The sequence below is a fragment of the Calypte anna genome, chromosome 2 (genome assembly GCF_003957555.1).
Source record: "Calypte anna isolate BGI_N300 chromosome 2, bCalAnn1_v1.p, whole genome shotgun sequence".
NCBI classification, from domain to species: domain Eukaryota; kingdom Metazoa; phylum Chordata; class Aves; order Apodiformes; family Trochilidae; genus Calypte; species Calypte anna.
This window is the reverse complement of record NC_044245.1, coordinates 3,308,432-3,324,789: the sequence shown is the minus strand read 5'-3', so window position 1 is coordinate 3,324,789 and position 16,358 is coordinate 3,308,432. Positions and strand designations below refer to the sequence as shown.

The 16,358-nt window shown below is 43.8% G+C and overlaps 1 protein-coding gene across 5 annotated transcripts in view; it reads right to left on the bottom strand.

Annotated features, from left to right (window-relative positions):
- Window positions 1-16,358, bottom strand: part of OBSCN (obscurin, cytoskeletal calmodulin and titin-interacting RhoGEF) — a 216,830-nt gene that overhangs the window by 60,428 nt on the left and 140,044 nt on the right. For all 5 annotated transcript variants that reach the window (XM_030445973.1, XM_030445974.1, XM_030445975.1 and 2 more), the window contains 12 exons: window positions 15,654-15,720; window positions 13,994-14,013; window positions 13,548-13,676; window positions 11,839-11,978; window positions 10,929-11,129; window positions 10,504-10,586; window positions 9,105-9,278; window positions 8,077-8,236; window positions 7,131-7,247; window positions 4,930-5,094; window positions 3,521-3,679; window positions 1,169-1,346 (listed from right to left, as the gene is read on the bottom strand). In XM_030445973.1, the coding sequence (XP_030301833.1) occupies window positions 1,169-1,346; window positions 3,521-3,679; window positions 4,930-5,094; window positions 7,131-7,247; window positions 8,077-8,236; window positions 9,105-9,278; window positions 10,504-10,586; window positions 10,929-11,129; window positions 11,839-11,978; window positions 13,548-13,676; window positions 13,994-14,013; window positions 15,654-15,720 (1,593 nt within the window). The remainder of the gene's footprint in view (window positions 1-1,168; window positions 1,347-3,520; window positions 3,680-4,929; window positions 5,095-7,130; window positions 7,248-8,076; window positions 8,237-9,104; window positions 9,279-10,503; window positions 10,587-10,928; window positions 11,130-11,838; window positions 11,979-13,547; window positions 13,677-13,993; window positions 14,014-15,653; window positions 15,721-16,358) is intronic.

Here is a 16,358-nt window from a genome sequence, read left to right as displayed (position 1 = left end):
ACACAGGTCCTGTGGGACCTCTGTTGTGTAAACTGAATCACTTCAGTGATATCCAGTCTGAAATCTCTTGCTGCTGAGTGGAGACAGTCACACATCACTGTCCCACCCTGTAAAAGTGTCTTCTCCAGCTCAGGTGGAGGACCTAAAACTGCTGTAACATTTTCAGTTAATCACAGAATCAATTTTCAGGGTTGGAAGGGACCTTTAAGATGATCCAGTTCCAACCCCCAGTTGCTCAGAGCCCTCTCCAACCTGGCCTTAAAATCTTCCAGGGGTTCAGTCACTCTCCATCTCATCAGAACACTTCAAACACCTCCCCCTTCTCTTTCTTCTGCCCCTGCACCTCTGCTATGGCCCCACATTATGATTCTGCAGGAGGTTTCTGCTGACACAGATAATTGTGAAAAGTACAGAATTATCATCCTTGCCCCCCAGTTTTTTATGGTTAAAATTTATGATGGATGCAAAAGTGTGTGCATAAACTGTTGACATGACAGTTGGCTGAAAATCGAGTTAAGGGGCTGAAATGTTTCCTAGAATCATAGAATTTTCAGGGTTGGAAGGGACCTTGTAGATCACCCAGTTCCAACCCCCCTGCCATGGGCAGGGACACCTCCCACCAGCTCAGGTTGCTCAGAGCATTATCCAGCCTGGCCTTAAAAACTTCCAGGGATGGATGGGGCTTCCACCACCTCTCTGGGCAACCTGTGCCAGGGTCTCACCACCCTCATGGGGAAGAACTTCTTCCTAACTTCCAACCTAAATCTCCTCTCCTCTAGTTTGGATCCATTCCCCCATGTCCTATCCGTTCCTGACATCCTAAAAAGTCCCTCCCCAGCTTTCCTGTAGCCCCTTCAGATCCTGGAAGGCCACACTAAGGTCTCCTTGGAGCCTTCTCCTCTCCAGACTGAACAACCCCAACTCTCTCAATCTGTCTGCATAGGAGAGGTGCTCCTAAGTTAAATCTTGCTGCTTGTTGCCACATCATGTGAGTGATTTACAGCAGCCTGGGATGTAATTCAAGCAAAACCTCCAACCTCAGCTGAGTTCCAGAGGTGCCGGATGACTCCGAACAATTTCTCTTCCTCTTTTTCTAACCTCCCCCTTATAGCAGGAAGATGACCCAAGAAAACCATAGGAGATTTGGGCTATTCCAGGCCATACTCACTCCAGACAGGCTCGCTGATCCTCTGCTGTATGCCACAGATCTCCTTCACCCAGGAGTTCTTGATGTTGACTGTACGTGCCTGGAGGAGGTACTTGCGGACCAGATCTTCTCGTTCGTGCCAGATCTCAAATGCTCGGTCATCCCCCTCCACAAACTCATTGACATCTATGTTGTTCAGCTGAAGGAAAGAAGGACCAAGAAAGTCAACACCCATCTTGTGTTCTGAGGGCTAAATTGCAGCCAGAACCTCTCCTATAATTGAAATCCCAGAGTTTAGGACAGTTCGGGTCTGGAACATTTGTGAGCCAGAACCATCTTCAACCAAGGTGTGAAATTGAAGCAGCTATCTCCAGTGGACATGATTTGGGGCATTATGAGTAATGTGTCCAGTTCTGGGTTCTCCAGCACAAGAAGGATGTGAAGCTGTTGGAAGGGATCTAGAGGAGGCCATGAAGATGCTCAGAGGGCTGGAGCAGCTCTGCTCTGGAGCCAGGCTGAGGGAGTTGGGATTGCTCATCCTGGAGAAGAAAAGGCTCTGGGGAGACCTTAAAACACCTTCCAGTGCCTGGAAGGGCTCCAGAAATTCTGGGGAGGGATTTTGGACAAGAGCATGGAGTGATGGGATGAGGAGGGGAGAGATTTAGATGAGATCTCTCTCATCTCATCATTCAGTTAGATATAACTGAAAGAGGAGAGATTTAGATGAGATATTAGGAAGAAATTATTTTCTGCCAGGGTAGTGAGACACTGGAGCAGCTTTCCCATCCTTGGAAGCTGGGATTATCCTCTCTCTGGAAGTGCTCCAGGCCAGGTTCGATGGGGCTTGGAGCAACCTGGTCTAGTGTGAGGTCTCCCTACCCATGGCAGGAAGGTTGGAATGGAAATTGATGATCCTCAAAGTCCCTTCCAACCCAAACCAGTCTGGGATTCCATGATCCCCATTCTGGCTGTATTAGATGTTCCAACAGCAAACAGGATAATTTACACTGCTTTTAAAGGATGTTCAAACTGCATGAGTAATGCAACAAGGCTGAAGGGCAGTCAGGGCTCACCTTGAAGCCCTTCCCCCAACATACTTGACTTTCTGCTTACCAAACCAACATTTTCCTGGGAGTCATTATCAGCTTTCAGGAAAATAACTTCCAGCATTAAAGGGTATCCCAACTGGAGGACACAATTGCCTCTCCTGCCCTGTGTTGCTGGGCCCAGGAACAGCACAGTGAGGGATAGCAGGAAAGGACGTTATTGAGCAGAAACTCTCTGGACAAAACATCCCTTTTTTTCCCTTTGAAAATAAAATCTGCCTATCAGCATAAATGAAGAAAGGGCCTGACAAGGCTTGGTCAAAAATATCCATAAGTTTTTTTTGTTGGTTGGCTGGTTTTTACTGGAGTTGAGCATCTACTGCCTTGAATATTTCTTCAATTTCTTGCAATTTTAACCTGACCTCTGAATGAGTGAAGATGAGCTGGTCAAATAGAATCATAGAATCATCATGATTTGAAAGGACCTTCAAGATCATCAAATCCAACCATCAGTCCTACACCACCTTAACCACTCAATCATCTCCCAAAGGGCCACATCCACCCATTTGTAGAACATCCCCAGGGATGGTGACTCCACCACCCCCCTGGCCAACCTGTCTCAATGCTTCACCACTCTTTTGGTGAAGAATTTTTCCTAATATCCAATCTGAACCTCCCCTGGTGCAACTTGAATCCATTTCCTCTTATCCTATCAATAGACCCTGTGGAGAAAGAGGCCAATATCAGCCTTATTCCAACCTTCTTTCAGGGAGCTGTAGAGAGCAATAAGGTCTCCCCTCAACCTCTTCTTCTCCAGGCTGCACAGCCCCAGCTCCTTCAGCCTCTCCTCACCAAAATTCCTCTGAATTTTTCACTTCTAACCATGAACTGGCAACAGAAAATAACATAACCAGCAGAAAAAAACCCTCTGGGAATGTAGCACATGACTAATAGAGCATTTCCTCCAGTTTACTACCAACTTTACAACTGCCAAAACCAAAGATATGGCAAATACTACAGACAGGGAAATTCCCATCCAATCCCACAGACTTATGCAGGTAACTCAGTGAGAAAATGGAGAGAAATAAAAACTGGGACATATATTATCATTGCTGCATGGTAAAAATCTCCCCATGGTTCTGATGGTTTCGGGCGTGTTCCTGACAGGCTTAACAGTGATTCGGGGATAGATAGAGATTCCACTTGGACTTCAAAGACTTCTGGAAACAAAGAAATAGCTCAAAAGAATTACTGAAATGACCAAGCTGGGTATAAACATATTCTAAACAGGAGAGAAATGCTCTAGGTGAGGATATAATGATCAGACCTTCATGATGTTCTTGAAGATGTAGCTGTAGGTGTCTGTCTTTGTGTCTCGCTTTGGTTTGCAGATGACAATATAATTTTTGAAGAGGAAGACATGTCTTTTGTGTCCTTTCCATGCCATCCGAGCTCCTGGGGCTCCTTCCCACACAATGAAGTGGCCCTGATAGGAAAAAGAAGGAAGAGCACAAAGTGATAAAGCTGGAAAAAAGTTCCCACTGTGATGTCTCTCCATCATTTTTCAGTGAACAGGTAATAAATATTGACTGTTACATCATCCCCTCCTGTGTTGCTCTTTTATTACAGCCCAACAGATTGCTTCTGATGTTAAGGGTAATGAATCAAAGTGACAGCACCAACATTGGCTGTCATTACATTGATCTTTAAATGGCATTATTTGTTTCCAGAAAAATAAGGTGTTGCTGTCAGGCAACCTGGAAATAATAATGGAAAATCATATTTTGAGTGTTCTGCAGACACTTTGTGTGCTCATTTGGTCTCCTTTCTCTGAGAAAAAAATTAATTTCAGATATATCCAGCTGATTGAGTGATGTGGGTTCCCCCTTGGCATCCTTAGGGATTCATAAGGACTTCTGGGGTGTGATCAGACTCTCCCAGATGTCTCACTGTGGCCAGATGAAAGCCCAACAGAATACCTCTCTAATTTAGCTTTACAACTCCACTCATTATGATTCCCACCCTATCTCATGGGATACAAATGGGCAGAGTCAACTATTTGCCCAGCATGGCTCAGGAAGTCTACAAAGAAAGAGGAATTTGAGTAAGGGTGCTGAAACTCTAACAGCATCCTAATAGCTGTGGCATCTTTCTTCTGTGCTCCTAAACCACAAATCTGTTCCATGAGAGGAACCTAGAGGACCACAAAGGCCTTTTGAAGATGGATGAGCAGCTGCAGGAGAACATCCATAACTGATCTCCTGTTTTCACATGGAGCACATGCAACATCAGCTGTGCCACCTTCTCCTGAGCTGCCCAGACCATTGGGCTGTTCCAAAGAGCTGTGTAAATTCCAAACCAGGCAGAGTGAGAAAGCTCAGTGAGCTGCTACCACCTGAGGAATCAACAGGAAAAAAAAAAATCTGTTGATACCACTAAGTTCAGGAACTGGCCCATGCAGCTTGCCAGTAACAAGAGAAATAAAAACATAAAATGCTTTAAAATCAATATGGGGGCCCAGAACAAATCTGTTCCTGTTTGATGAGTGGGTTGGCAAGGCAAAAAACTGCATTATGTGTATCCCTGTGCTGGTGCTTCAAACCAAACCAGGAGACACAAGCAACAAGCAAATCCTCTCATATGATTGAGCAAATCCTCAATATTTCTAGAGGAGATCCTTGTGGGACCCAAGGCTGGGTTAGAAAGACACAGAGCTACCTGAGAAATTCCAGTTACCTGTCGGATGGGTTCCCCAAGGCTTTCCAAAGTCCCTGGATAATTCTCAATGAGTGAGACATGGAGGTCATTTTCTGCTCTTCGGGTCAGAGCAGACACAATGGCATAAGCTTGTTCCAGTAAAGTGCAGTTCTGGCTGTTTCTTGCTTTGTTTCGGATTAATTCCTAGAGAGGAATGAAAAAAAGGTTATTAGGCAGTCAGGGAAAAAAAGAAAAAGGAAAGAGGAAAGGAAAGAGGAAAGGAAAGAGGAAAGGAAAGGAAAGGAAAGGAAAGGAAAGGAAAGGAAAGGAAAGGAAAGGAAAGGAAAGGAAAGGAAAGGAAAGGAAAGGAAAGAAAGGGAAAGGAAAAAGGGAAAGGAAAAAGGGAAAGGAAAAAGGGAAAGGAAAAAGGGAAAGGAAAGGAAAGGAAAGGAAAGGAAGGAAAGGAAAGGAAAGGAAAGGAAAGGAAAGGAAGGAAAGGAAAGGAAAGGAAAGGAAAGGAAGAAAAGGAAAGGAAGGAAAGGAAAGGAAGGAAAAAAGGAAAGGAAAAAGGAAAGGAAAGGAAAGGAAGGAAAGGAAAGGAAAGGAAAGGAAAGGAAAGGAAGGAAAGGAAAGGAAAGGAAAGGAAAGGAAAGGAAGGAAAGGAAAGGAAAGGAAGGGAAAGGAAAAAGGGAAAGGAAAAAGGGAAAGGAAAAAGGGAAAGGAAAAAGGGAAAGGAAAAAGGGAAAGGAAAGGAAAGGAAAGGAAAGGAAAGGAAAGGAAAGGAAAGGAAAGGAAAGGAAAGGAAAGGAAAGGAAAGGAAAGGAAAGGAAAGGAAAGGAAAGGGAAAGGGAAAAGGGAGAGGAAAGGAAAGGAAAGGAAAGGAAAGGAAAGGAAAGGAAAGGAAAGGAAAGGAAAGGAAAGGAAAGGAAAGGAAAGGAAAGGAAAGGAAAGGAAAGGAAAGGAAAGGGGAAAAGGGGGGAAGGAGGGAAGGGAAGGGAAGGGAAGGGAGGGGAAGGGAAGGGAAGGGAAGGAAAAATTCTTGATATCTGAAGGGTTTCTCAATATCTGTTCCAGCTCCTTCTTCTTAGAAACTTTTATCCCATTCTTTCACCATGTGCTTTTTAGCTACTAAATACTCTTCTTCCTTACCCATTCTGCAGCCTTACTGACTATCAACTCTGGCTTTTCTTTACATCAGTGGATATTAAACAAAGCTGAAGCAAATACCAGATATGCTTCCATGACTCAATACAAAAAAACAAAATAAAAAAAAATCCCAAACCAGTCACAAATGTATCCACTGTGTTTCTTTTGTGCTCACCCTGACAATACCATGAGAAAAGCAATTCATGTGGCAGTGCTGGACTAAGAGTCAGTATTGGATTAATAAGAAGAGAGACTGGAAAAAATACAAAGCAAGAGTTATCTTGGTATCACATTTGTTCCTCTTCCTCTCTTTTAGCAAGAAAAGCATGGAAGGTGTCCATGCTTGCTCTCTCTTCCAAGAGGCCCTTACAAGGATTGGTGTTTGTGTGCAGATCTGTGTCCAAAATTAGAAAGTTAATGAGCTTCAAACTGTTCAAACTGCTCACTTCTGTACCACTGGAATACAGAAATATTTTGGCATCACTCTTCTTCCAGGATATGCTCTCTCCCATGAAAAACACTGCTTAAAATGCTCCTGTGAAATGTTTGTGCTCTGGGCTAGAACCTGAGATAGTGGGACAGGTGAAAGCTTGAAAGGTGAAACATTTTTTTGCTGGTAGAATGGGGCAAAGCTGTTCAGAAAACTAAATTTTTGCCTTACTATATTGTCAGTATAAAAGACAAGGGAAGAAAATGGGAAGTCAGTGTCTTGCACATTGGGAACTGCTTATTTTTAGAGCACACCTGTTGCTGAGTGTGAAGCAAATTCATACTTGTCAGGGGTATATTCATAGGGGCATGTATATAAACATATATTTTATATATATAGATATGCCTATAATTCAATTTTCTCCCAGATAAATCTTACTGATCTTCATGGGGTTGTAGACTGTGAACCTCTTCCTGGATTTCCATTTATAAAACTATTTAGACACTACTTCACCAGTGAAGGTTCCTGTCCTACTCAATCAGCTTTCAATTGGAGTTGTCCCAGAAGGAAGCCAAGAAAGAGGAAATAACAACAAAATAGTTTTCCAACCAAGCTTCCCAAAGCAGAACATGAGATATCTAAGTGCATAACAAAAGCTCTTCACCTTGATTATAGTCTGATACTGCTGGATCCTGTTTATGGGTTTTTCCAGGTAGTGCTGCAGTGGTGGGATGAGTGGCTGGGAAGGATCTTCATTAGTTAAAATTTCATCTGTGTATCTCTGAAAAAACACACAAAGGGATAAAGAAAATTTATAATAATGAACAGTGGGAAAAACGACCCCCTGGAAAATGCTCTTATGATGTTGCTTCATACACCCAACTCAGCCAAGGTTGGACACCTCTACTGGACCCCCTTGGAATTCTCCAACAAACTTTAAGCTGGAATAGATCCAATAGGAGACTTAAGGTCCAGGCATGGACACCAGGAAGGCTCAGAGCTTCTAGAGGTAATTTAAAGGATCTGTGAAGCTGGGATGGGGGTGAACGTGTGTATTTGTTTTCTAGGGAGTGTCAAGCTGGACTAAGTGCTGAGGAGGAGGCTCATGGAGAGGGCAAAAAACCTCAGCATCTGGGCATGGGTATTGGATGGACAGAGGGTCAATGCTTGCTGCTTAAGGGATCACAAACGTGCACATGCTCATGGATCTGGAATGCTGGGTGGGTGTTTTCAGTAGTGAGCTTATATCCTGAGGAGCTGGAGCAAAGAAATAGGATTTGCCCATCTGTACTTAAGTGTTATATGAGTTTGTTTGGTCTTATCATGTGGTGACCCTTAAAAAAAATCCTTTAATTACAGTTACATCATCACAGACACATCCATTTCTTTATGATTTGTATAATATTCATAAAAGCATATGTAAAGATGTTCCCATACTGATTGTACCTACTAGGAAGAGCTAGACAGTAATGCTATTCCCTTAGCAAAAATTACACACAAAATTGTTTAATAACTCATTTCAGGGTCACAGCTGTGATTAATAACTACTTTTCTTGATGCAGGAGGTCATAGGTTGTATGGTCCTCAGGTACTTTGGTTATTGTTTTTACCTTGTAGAAATCCTGGACAGCTTTGCTGACAACAATCGACTCAGCCTGGACCCTCCCCACCAGGTACTGGATGTACCTATTGAACTCTGCTTCATTCTTAATAAAGCACATGGCCACATCATCATCAGTGTCACATTTCTGCAAGCTGTGGAGGAAGACACTGTGGAGGACAAAGAAAAAAAAAAAAAGGAGAAAAAAAACATCTGAGAAGAAGGTGATGGAATAAGGCTGGGACAAAGACCCAGTAGCCAGACCAGGGGATTTCAGGGTAACACAGATTAAAGGAAATACTGTGGGGAAAGGAGAGATGTTGCCACATTAACATTAAACTTCTCATTGCCTCTTCATCCACTCTGATGCTTTCCCTCTTATCTTGTCTCCCTACAGCTCCCTGAAAGGAGGTTAGAGTGAGGTGGGTGTTGGTCTCTTCTCCCCACTGACTGTGATAAGACAGGAGGAAATGGGTTCAAGTTGCACCAGGAGAGGATTAAATTAGATATGAGGAAAAATTTCTTCAGGGAAAGAGTGGGGAAGCATTGGAACAGGTTGCCCAGGGAGGTGGTGGAGTCACCATCCCTGGAGGTATTAAAAAACTGGGTAGATGTGGCACTTGGGGAAGTGATTTAGTGGATAAGGTGGTGCTGGACTTATGGTTGGACTCAATGATCTTGAAGGTCCTTTCCAACCTTGATTCTATGCTATGCCCCCCAAGAAAAGTAGGGATAACTGTCCAAGGCTGGGAAGTCAAGCAATGGAGCACATATTGGGTGGGGAAGATGCTGCAGGCTCACTGATGGTTGAGCTTTGTGCATGCGTATTATTGACCCCCCCTAAGGTAAATCAAAAAATAGGACCACAGGGTAGGAAAGCAGAGAAGAAAGGGTGATTCTCATGCTGCTGGAAAGGACTTCCCATGAGAACCATCATTTCCTGGGCAATAATTCATAGCAATAATTGTTACTGTGGTTCTGACACCAAATGTGTGAACCAATCTTTGGTCTCAAACGAAGGCACCTAGGAATGCCCACCTGGAGTGGAAGTAAGCAATGTCTTCAATATTCCTGAAGATAGTAGATTTCTGACTGGCAACAGCTCCTGGGACATTGGAACAGGTCTCAGTGTACCTAAGGTGATGAGTCTGGAGGAACTGGAGGTCTTGAATGTAATCCTCTTCTGAGAGCAACAGCTCTTGAATAAGAACACTGAGGAGAGAATGAATAGGCAAGAAAAAAAAAACCACAGAATAGTCAGGACAATTACCCTTAAAATTATCCTTTTAAGTTCTAAAGTAGAGATACATGATCAGAGCAAGAGACTCCTGAGGGTATGTTGAGTAAATTCTTTCTGACCATAAGAACTTAAGTCAGGATCAGCTCATGAAGTGCCACCTACCCCCTCCTTACATCTGCTGTTAGGGCAGATAAAACAGAGCATGAGCAACAAAGGGATCTCTGTAAGTAGAAAGTAGCAATTTCAGTGCCACTTTATGCAATCAAGAAAGAAAATGGATCACAGAACACACTCAGTAACTCAACAAGGTTGAGTTTTCACTCACTTTGAGCTTTCACCTCCTCTTTAGGCATCATCCTCAGGTATGGGGCACCACAAAGTACAGGGGTATTGTGGTTTAGGATTTGGGGAAATCAGAAAGCTTCCAGAATTACATCATGCAAAGCCTTTCTTTCAACTCATCCAATATGACTCTGCCCAGCTCTGGAGTCCCCAACACCAGAAGGACACAGAGCTCCTGGAAGGTGTCCAGAGCAGAGCCACTCAAATGCTCAGAGGGCTGAGCACCTCCCTGGGAAGCCAGGCTGAGGGATTGGGGTTGTTCAGCTTGGAGAAGAGGAGGCTCCCAGGTGAGCTCAGAGCAACCTTCCAATATCTGAAGGGGCTCCAAGAAAGCTGGGGGAGGGCTTTGGACATGGGGGGGTAGGGAGAGGACAAGGGAAATGGGTTAAAACTTAGAGAGGGGAGATTGAGGTTGGACATGGGGGAGAAATTATTTGATTTGAGGGTGGTGAGACCCTGGCACAGGTTGCCCAAGGAAGTTGTGGCTGCTTCATCCCTGGAAATGTTGAAGATGAGGTTGGATGGGGCTTGGAGCACCCTGGGCTGGTGGAAGTTGTCCCTACCCATGCAGGGTGTTGGAAGCAGGTGATCTTTAAGGTCCCTTCCTATTCAAACCATTCTATGATTTAATTTGCCTGGATTTTTCCTCATCTGACATCAATGGCAAAACCCAAATATCACAAATAACAAGCCTGAGAGAATGAAGAGTTTGCTTGAATCTGGCAAAAGGGACTTGGCAGGACTCAGCAGAAGAAAAACAGTGACTCTGACAGGAGGGACCTAGATGCCAGTTCTCATGTTACTGCAAAAGTCAGGAAAACTCAAAGGTGCAAATATCAAGTGACACGAGCTCACCTGAGCTTCCTTTTGTACTCATCTTCAGAAACAAACACTCCAGGGAACTCGGGAGCTTCTGTTGTTCCCCACTCTGGTGACAACTGACACAGAAGGAAAAAAGAAATATTCTTTTAAGTGAAGAAGAAGAAATATTCCTTTAAGTCCTTTTATCAATGCACACAGAGGAATATCCCTGTGTGCTCACAATCCCCTTCAATAGCACCTAACCCCCTGTGACAGTTCTTTTTTGCTGGAGCATCACGAGGTCTTTCAAGCCCCTTCACACAGAGAGAAATATTGTCTAATCAGACCATGAAAAAACCAAACATAATACAGACAAAGCTAAACCCTCACCCACCCCTCCCTGCAAAAGGAAAAGGCTCAAAGCTTTAACAGGAGGTGCAAATTTTCCACGGGCAAACAAACACAGCGTGATCAGTCACCTTTAATTTCTTGTCCAGGTAAGCTGGAGACACCCAACCCTGTCGAGAGGGACTGGATTTAGTGGGTTTAGTCCTGACCAGCCATTTCAGAGGATGAGCTGAATCCAGGACTTCCACATATTGGCCTTCCTTCAAAGTGATGGTCTCCTTGTCGGGAGCAGCAGGAGCATAGTCAGCTGTGACCATGTAGACATCAAAGATCTGCAGGTGTGAAATGAGAGGCATGATGTGCTCTGAAAATAACACCAGCAGGACACGGAGTGCTCATCTGGGTTTCATGTTTCATTTTTCCAGCCCTTGTATTGCAAAGAGAATCTCTGGTTTTTTGGCAAGGAGAAGACTAAATCTCCAGGAGGCTCAAGCCTTAGTTTTAAAACCAGCTGAGGTGCTTTGGATTGACACCAGGAAACCAGTGGGTTTTTCTCCCGAGGCAAAACAAACAGTGATCTTCAAATTGTCAAAATAGCTTAACATCTGCAAAGTTTAATTTCTTTCTATTTTAATTTTTTTTTAGGGATATTGGAAATTAAAGCCCTAAAATTCTCAATTTCTCACAAAATGCTCATTTTTCTCGTGTTGTTTTCTCAACAAAGTTTTTCTGACCAACTTTATCCAAGGCCACAGAAAATCAAGGCCTGTCTTTCTGAAGCTCAGTCATCAAAGAAAAAGGTACCAAATAATGGATATGTTTTAAGAGCATTGACTTGAATAAATTGTTCTAGATCACAGTGAGCACTAGAGTTTGAATTTCTCTGCTCTCTATCACACACTTAATAATTACCTACTAATTATACCTATTAAAGTGAAGTACAATCCCTAACAGGGATGGAGATCCTTAAATTATTGGAGAGGGGCCATTTTAAGTGAAGTTTTCTCCTTGTGTCAAAGTTGTTCATAGAAGATATCATACCTCTCCTCTGGAATCCCCATCTTCAGACTCAGAGGAGGATTCCTGAGCAATGGATGAAGGTCTGGATCTCCCATGTCGAGGAGATGCAGATGGAGTTCTGGATTCATCATCACTTTCTCCCCCTGGCACTCGAAGTGTTGCTGCAAAGCAACAACAAAGTGTGAAACAAACACCCTCAACATGAACAGGAACCAAATCTATCACTTCCAATGCCTCGAAAACAAATATTCTGTAGGAAGAGAACTCATAGCACTGAGTGTGATTTCCCACTGATATTTAGGATGAAATAAATAATTGGGATGTTTTCATACACGAGGTTGCACGTCTACTGCATGTGTTGCCACTGGCCTGCAAGAATACTTTTAGGAGAGGTGATACTCAAGATGAAAAAAGAATAAACCAAGATTTTTTACTTAATTCAACAAATCACCAGATTGCTTCATAGCTGTGCACATAGCCTCAGCTTGATTTTAAAATCCCTTTGTGGGTTAAAACTTGAAGATGTGGGAATTCTTCCAGACAGGTTTGCTTTCAGCCTCAGGAGTGATGAATATCTGAGGAACACGAAGTAGCTAAGGTGTTTAAAATACATTTCCATTTTCTATAAGTTGCCCTCCTTTCTAAAGCTTGCAGTTTCTCCTACTTATTTAAATATACCATTTATATTTAATACAATGGACATTATTTATTATAATTTACTCTAATAGCCTTGACCCTCGTTCAAAATTGTAGACTAAGCCATGCAGTTTTGGTGGATTCCCCTAAGAATTCTTAGTCCTTACACAGAATCACAGAATCACAGAATCACAGAATCCTAGGGGTTGGAAGGGACCTCAAAAGATCATCTAGTCCAACCCCCCCTGCCAGAGCAGGGCCACCTAGAGTACATCACATAGGAACATGTCCAGGCGGGTTTTGAATGTCTCCAGTGAAGGAGACTCCACGACCCCCCTGGGCAGCCTGTTCCAGGGCTCTGTCACCCTTACAGGAAAAAAATTTTTCTGGATATTCAACTTGAACCTCCTGTGCTCCAATTTACACCCATTACCCCTTGTCCTATCACTGGTCACCACTGAGAAAAGCCTAACTCCATCTCCCTGACACTCACCCCTTACATATTTGAAAACATTGATGAGGTCACCCCTCAGTCTCCTTTTCTCCAGACTAAAGAGACCCAGCTCCCTCAGCCTTTCCTCATAAGGGAGATGTTCCACTCCCTTAATCATCTTAGTAGCTCTGCGCTGGACTCTTTCAAGCACTTCCCTGTCCTTCTTGAACTGAGGGGCCCAGAACTGGACACAATACTCCAGGTGTGGCCTCACCAATGCAGAATAGAGGGGGAGGAGAACCTCTCTTGCCCTACTAACCACACCCTTTCTAATGCACCCCAGGATGCCATTGGCCTTCTTGGCCACAAGGGCACATTGCTGGCTCATGGTCATCTTCTTGTCAACCAGGACCCCCAGGTCTCTTTCACCTACACTGCTCCCCAGCAGGTCAGCCCCCAACCTATACTGGGACATCTTGTTGTTTAATTCCCTAAAAATTAGTCCTATGCATTTACAGAAGTTGAAAGGCTGATGTGGGATGACTGTCTCCAAACCTGCTGCATAAGTTTCACTGATGTTTAAAGTCCAAATGACACCTACAAGAAAATCTGTGTGCTTTTCTACACCAATTAAATAAATTGTGTTTGCCAGGTTCCTTACCCTGACTTATTTTTGCAGACACCATTTCTGAGATACGGGAGGTGAGTTTCTGGAAGAATTCTTCTGAGCCAACATCAGCTAATGAAATGGGGCTTTTGGGTACCCCACCTCTCCCACCTTCAAGGTCTCCTGGGGAAAAAAAAAGAGAATTTTCTAGAAAGTCTAGAAAAGTGTCATTGGAAAGTCAACTCTTTTGGGTAACAAAATCCTCTGTGGAAGGAAGGTCTGATCTTCTTTACTTCTCCCCCCATCATGCTTGCTGATGTTTCATCTGAATTATACCTATTTCATCTCAATCATTTACTCTTGAACATAGACCAGTTTCAGTGCTTCAGACAGTTTCAAGAAAACAGGACCAGAGTAGGTAGTAATCATGAAATTTATAGACAACCTCAGCTGTAGGTGTGACAGGCAGGAGTAGGAGAGGAAAAAGTAGTTTATCTTACCTTCAGAGGGATGAATAGTTCTGAAAAAGAAAAAAAAAAGAGTTAAAAATCAAAATAACATATGTAGTAAAGACAACTAAGTGAGAAACATTCCCTCCTCCTCCTACCTTGTACATGAAAGCTGGGAATATCTAAGTTAGGACTCTTTGGTCTGCAGGTGATGGGGGGCAACACTTACCAAGATCAACATGAGAAATGATGCCCAGAGGGCTCATATGGGCACAGAAACGTTTGAGGGTCTTAATCTTTGAGCCACATCTCATCTGAGAACTCTTTATCCTTTCCTTTTATTTTCCTTACTATAATTTAGAGAAGAACTAAGGGGGGGAGTTGCAGAACAGAGTAGCCTCCAGCTCCCTGGTGCTGCTGGGATTTTATTCTCATCTGGCACTGAAATAAATCTATCAGACACATTATGTCAAGTGGGGGTCTGTAATCTCAGTCAGTTTTTAGTGAACTACTGCTCAAAAACCTCCACTGCATTAATCAGGAAAGCAGGGGCTGGAGAAGCAGCAGCTTCTGTGGTCCTGCCAGGGGATCTGTTCCCATCCCATCCCATTGCATTGGGAAGTGAGCTGACTAATGGTTCTGCAGGGGTTCTAAGGTCCAAATAGACTTTTGCTACACTGATTTTAGGTCCAAAGAGGCTTTTACTCCACTGACAGCTTTTACCAGCACAGAATTCACAGATTCCAGCAGGAAAGGGGCAGGAGATGGTGTCATTAACACTGACTTAAAATAACTCGATAGGTGGGAAGAACTACCAGCATTTGCTTGCATCTCTTGAAGAGCATTTGTAGTCATTTCCCAAGGTTTAAGGTCTGTCAAAATACTAATAATATCCTGAAGTGAACCTGCTACAGCTGTACTTTTTGGAGTTGAGACAGACATTGCAGAAACTGCTCTAATTCTCAGTTAGCAGGTAGGAGGCAGGAGGAACCTCATTCCTCCTGATCCCTGCTCAACCAGGTGTCCCAAAATGTGTTTAGCAGAGTTTGGGCACATCCCTGGGATAAACAGCAGTGAAATAGCTGAATTCACCCTGCAGCTTTTTCACACTTCAGAGGAAAACTGATCAAGCCTTTGAAGGCTGGAAATGTTCTAGAAGCTGATGTGTGTTCAGGTGGACACCACCTTTCAGGTTGTATCTGTCCAGTAGCCAAGCCAGGAATGGTGAAATGAGGAGGTTACTCTTCCAGGTGCATTTGTAAGCAAGAAGTTTGTGAAGAGATCCTTCCCATCTACTTCTTTTTCTGTGGAGCATTGGTGTGTTTCAGTATTGACAAGTAACAGTCTCACTTTAGCCCTGTGACTTTTGGAATTCTGCTTAGGAGATGATAAAGTAGCAAGAGTTTTATATAAACTTTTTTTTCTTCTTTTCTTTTTTTTTCTTTCTTTTTTTTTTTCTTTTTTTTTTCTTTTTTTGTTTTCCTTTTTTTGTCCTTATTTCTTTCTTTCCTGATAAACAAGCATAAATGGCTGATGTTGGTACTGGAGTGCCTCACTTTCCAGCCCAGGATCTCAAACTATTTTAACTCTGGTGCTGAGAAAATGAATATAAGCTCTCCAGAGTGAACACTGCCTACAAGTGACTCCTGGGAACTCCTACAGGGTGATTTCTGCACTGCTTCACTCCAACCCAAGTGGGCAAACCACTTACCCCAGTGTGGTCATGATGGCTTCTGACACCATCACACGCTCCTGGGTCAGAACTTCAGCCTCTTTCACTGCAGGATTAAGGTGTAGCATTAGAACACAGAAAGTAGAATCAGAATCACAGCCCTGGCTGGGTTGGAAGGGACCTCAGAGATCATCAAGTCCAACCCTTGATCCACTACTGCTGCAGTTCCCAGCCCATGGCACTCAGTGCCACATCCAGGCTCTTTTGAAATATCTCCAGACACGGAGAATCCACTACTTCCCTGGGCAGCCCATTCCAATGCCTGATCACCCTCTCCAGAAAGAAATTCTTTCTCATCTCCAACCTAAACCTCCCCTGGCACAACTTGAGACCCTGCCCTCTTGTCTTGCTGAGAGTTGCCTGGGAAAAGAGCCCAACCCCCCCCTGGCTCCAACCTCCTTTCAGGGAGTTGGAGAGAGTGATGAGGTCTCCCCTGAGCCTCCTCTTCTCCAGCCTCAACACCCCCAGCTCCCTCAGCCTCTCCTCACAGGAATTCTGCTGGATCCCTTCACAGCCTCCTTGCTCTTCTCTGGACCTGCTCCAGCACCTCAATCTCCTTCCTGAGCTGAGGGGCCCAGAACTGGACACAGGACTCAAGCTGTGGCCTCCCCAGGGCTGAGCACAGGGGCAGAATCCCTTCCCTGGACCTGCTGGCCACGCTGTTCCTGATCCAGCCCAGGATGC